Raw genomic sequence first — 4,079 nt, forward strand, 5'->3', positions numbered from 1 at the left:
GATCCACACTTTTTAAAAGTTGTTTATTATTTCATGCAGTGATGTTGTCCATCCGACTTAAACATTATCATTTTCATATTTGAGAAACTGGCAATACCGAGCAGAAAATTACTTTAATGCAAATTTAGTTTGGCCAACAAGTCAATAAAGCTACGAACTATTTTGTATTGCATATTTTAAAACTGTGTAACCAGACTTAAACAAAATTAATAAAATAACATAGTTTTGCTTGTATGTTTTCGTGTTTATATGTGATAAGTTATGATTTGTAAATATATACTGTAAATTGTACTACACGTGAAAATGCTGACGAATTACGTATTTTGTTTTCAGGACATGAACCYTTTCGCTTGCCGTAGCGGGGCGGGGCACGCGTCAAAACTGCTATGAATTAGCATCACTAGGGACAACAAAACGGCTTAGTTTGATCATGTAAAAACCTTATTAGCGCATTTTTACTTTTACGTACACTCTCCCGACTTTAGACCACTTTAACTTTTATGTATTTTTATTATATCTCGCTTTCTCGCTTCCTGGTTTGTTCGCTATYCACAAACGCTAATGGTTAGCTTTAATAGACCTTAGCATTCGCTACAAAGAAAGTTTCTGTTGCTTAAAATTGTCAGAATGGCCATGTCGGAGACAAATAACGGTTGGTCTGGTGGAGAAGAAGAAGAAGAAGAAGGGGAGGCAGACGTCATTGCGAAAACGTGTGTTTTGAGTGGCTTCAGTGAGAGCAGCGAGACCAGAAGCCTCATCTCCAGCCTGCCAGAAATCCATGAGGACCAGAGGACCACTGAGATTACGATTCAGAGATTCTTAGGTTTTGTATTTRAATTTAGACATTTTAAATTCATGTTGAACTTGTGGCTTTAATGTGCTCGTGATTCGTGGCAGTTTACAGTTTTTTTTATAATCCTCTCAGTGATTATGAACAATTATCAAGAGCAGCCTCATCTGCTGGATCCACATCTAGGTACACGGCAAGTTCAAATCATTGTCCAGTCATTTAGAGGCACAGATGTATAAATGTTCTTCTTTCCCGCACAATTTCTGTTAGAATGGATGATGAACATGTTATTGGACTTCATAAAGAATGAAAACTCTCCACCTTCATTGATCCACTTGAGCTTCCAGTTTCTCAGTATCATGTGTAAYGTGAGTTCAAAACAACATTAATCTCTTTACCAGCTGATTGTTTCTCACTTGAGACTGATTCAAGCAGCAAAAAGTTGACAGCTTGATATTTTTTTCTATTTCTGGTTAGGTCAGAGGCTTTAAAGTCTTCATGCAGCTTTTTCCTCACGAGGTGTCTGACGTCCAGCCAGTCCTGGAGCTGATGTCCAAACAGGATCCCAACGATTTGGAGGTAATTTTGTAAGACTTTTTGTTTAGAGGAATATTGGTTCAAACGTTTGCTGCAGTTAGAGTTTTACATTTACAGTCTGAGCTTCAGTTTTTTAGGGAATGAAAACCTTTCTACTGTTCATATAAAAAAAATCACAGTCACAGAACCCATTGACACTTGTATACATTTGTCTCCCAATAGTTCAGAGTTTAGCATTCAACAATGTTAAATTGAAAGTGTTTCAACCTCAGGGCTCTGTAGCACAGAGCCGACAGTGTCCCCACAAACCCAGGAGCCAGGTAGAGAGAAGTCYCACACAAGACAGGCCCTGGAGCAGTTCTGTTATCCTAACTGGACTTTCTTGATTCCAGTCAACCACCAGGTGAAAAGGAAGAACCCAAACCAGTGGTCATTCCATATGTGGCGGGAGTTTTAGAGAAACTGAGATGCTTATTCTCTAAACATGATGCCCCAGTGGCTTTCAAACCCCAAAAACACATTACGACAAAGATTGGTTCACAAACAGAGTAATGTGGTGTATGCTGTTAGGTGCCAAGACTGTGATCAMTTATACATRMGGGAAACAAAACAGCCACTGTTCAAAAGAATGATCCAGCACAGACGAGCTACATCATCAGGTCAGGACTCTGCAGTTTACACTCATCTACAGGCCAGCGGTCACTCATTCAGGGATGAAGATGTTCTCATCCTTGATAGAGAGGAACGTTGGTTTGAGAGAGGAGTAAAGGAAGCCATTTTTGTGAAGAAAAACCGTCCGTCATTAAACAGAGGTGGAGGCCTTCGTGTCCAGTTGTCCTCCTCCTACAACGCTGTTATTGCAKGTATGACTCAGCCCKCTGTGAGCAAAAGGTGTGAATCAGGGCCCCAGCGACAGTCAGATGATGGGGCACATGACCCTCTATGAACAATAGAGCTAATGAAGCCTATTGTTCGGCAATGGCCCTCTTTTGCATGTGACTAACCTGTTTGTCCACCACGTGGAGGCAGTGCTTATAAGGCTGAGTTCACCTGCAACTCATCAGACTGAAAAAGTCTCTTGGAGGAGAGACAGAATGTTTCATTAAAGTGCCTGTGACATCAGTTTTTTGCACTTTTGGAAAGATACAGCATGTTTCAAAAGCAATTTCACACCACGGAGATGAACAGTTGTTAAGATATTTGCATGTGAAATAACAGTAAATGATGTCAAAGGGGAATGCCTCCATGTAAACAGAGCATTGCTACAACGGCTAACAACACAGACAGCAGGGAATTTTCTCATGTTTCTTTAGATAATTTTAGTCCCTTTAAGAGAGAGATGAAAAAAGTCAGAGTTTAAATAATATTGTTTTAGTAAACAAAGACCAGAGAGTTTTCTTTCTTAAAGAGTTCCCCTTTGACGTCATTTCCTGTTTCACTTTAGCAGAGTCAAATTCAAAGAAAAATATGCCAGTTATGTGACATAATGGGTTAAATCATGTGTTTTATGCTATTTTTTCTAAATATGAAGATATTTTCTTTGACTTTTTGTATTTGAAGGATAGGTGTGTCACAGTTACTTTAGGGAAGAACCCATCCTACTTAGTTTTTTCTTTTTGATGTTTCAACCTCACTTCATTCCAGACTTGGCAAACACGCTACATGTTGTTGTTGTGGATGTCCATGATCTGCCTCATACCCTTTGACCTTTCCCGTTTGGACGGCCATCTCGAGTCAGATGGTGGTAAGACCAGAGAACCCACCATGTATCGTATTCTCAATATTGCAAAGGTAAGGGAGACATGAATCATGGAACTTGAAGTATCAGAGAACTTTGTATGACGATTTTGAACGTCATAATTGGCCTTTTTGTGGACAAAAATAAACAAATTAAAAAAAATAATTAATTTGCCATAGATATAGATAAATAAAACCACATCTTCTGCAAGATTTTTATAATAATGTAAACTCAAATACTTGTTAAACTTATATATATAACATTTTTACTATTTGACGTTTGACTAGATCGGTTTGTTTTCATTTAGTTTCAGGATTTTCCTCTGCTGTGGCTTATTGGCATTTTAGTGGAAAAACAGCACCACCAGCTGTTTGTAATGCCGAGTTTCTTTTAGTTAACCTGTAAAAGGATTTTTCTTAGTTTCAATATTGTTTAAATAAAATAAAAATAACAAACAAACTGATTTACTAACTGAACAAATTTATAAAAGAACACATTTAATGGTGATATGAATTTGATGTAATGTTTATTAAATATTGTGTTTGTTAACCTTGTTTTTGTATAGCATAAATAATTATTTATATTCTGTTATCAGACTTATCTACTTGTCAGTGACAGTCCCAGGAATGCTGCATCTGTACTCATATCAAAGTAAGTGTAACATAAGTTGGTCGTGAACTGGTTTCTCATTTTAAGCTATATTGTGGGTTTAAACAATGTCAGTTTCAAAATCATTAAATTGTTTTTGCTAAATCACTCCTGTGGTTTAAACTACTTTTAATGAGAAGTCAAACAGTGCAGGACTTTTTCCCTGTTGTGTTCTTTTACTATATATTATGTGTTTATGCATCACAATTTAAATAAATAAGCAAATCTAAAAATATTATTTATGTTATTATGGCCATAAATACCTGCAGTAGTAAATGGAATTACAGTGGTTTGCAAAAGTATTCATACCCCTTGAACTTTTCCATATTTTGTCACATTACAACTACAAACATAAATATATTTCAC

At 36.9% G+C, this 4,079-nt stretch overlaps 1 protein-coding gene across 2 annotated transcripts in view; it reads left to right on the top strand.

The window, feature by feature from the left end:
• The first annotated feature begins 364 nt into the window (after nucleotides 1-364).
• The window catches only part of tbcd (tubulin folding cofactor D), a 26,140-nt gene continuing 22,425 nt past the window's right edge, over nucleotides 365-4,079 (top strand). For both annotated transcript variants that reach the window (XM_014025402.1, XM_014025411.1), the window contains exons 1-6: nucleotides 365-823; nucleotides 926-976; nucleotides 1,061-1,158; nucleotides 1,268-1,369; nucleotides 2,972-3,118; nucleotides 3,661-3,716. In XM_014025402.1, coding sequence (XP_013880856.1) covers nucleotides 628-823; nucleotides 926-976; nucleotides 1,061-1,158; nucleotides 1,268-1,369; nucleotides 2,972-3,118; nucleotides 3,661-3,716 — 650 coding nt within the window. In that variant the 5' untranslated portion in view covers nucleotides 365-627. The remainder of the gene's footprint in view (nucleotides 824-925; nucleotides 977-1,060; nucleotides 1,159-1,267; nucleotides 1,370-2,971; nucleotides 3,119-3,660; nucleotides 3,717-4,079) is intronic.

This window comes from Austrofundulus limnaeus, unplaced genomic scaffold (genome assembly GCF_001266775.1).
Source record: "Austrofundulus limnaeus strain Quisiro unplaced genomic scaffold, Austrofundulus_limnaeus-1.0 Scaffold4, whole genome shotgun sequence".
NCBI classification, from domain to species: domain Eukaryota; kingdom Metazoa; phylum Chordata; class Actinopteri; order Cyprinodontiformes; family Rivulidae; genus Austrofundulus; species Austrofundulus limnaeus.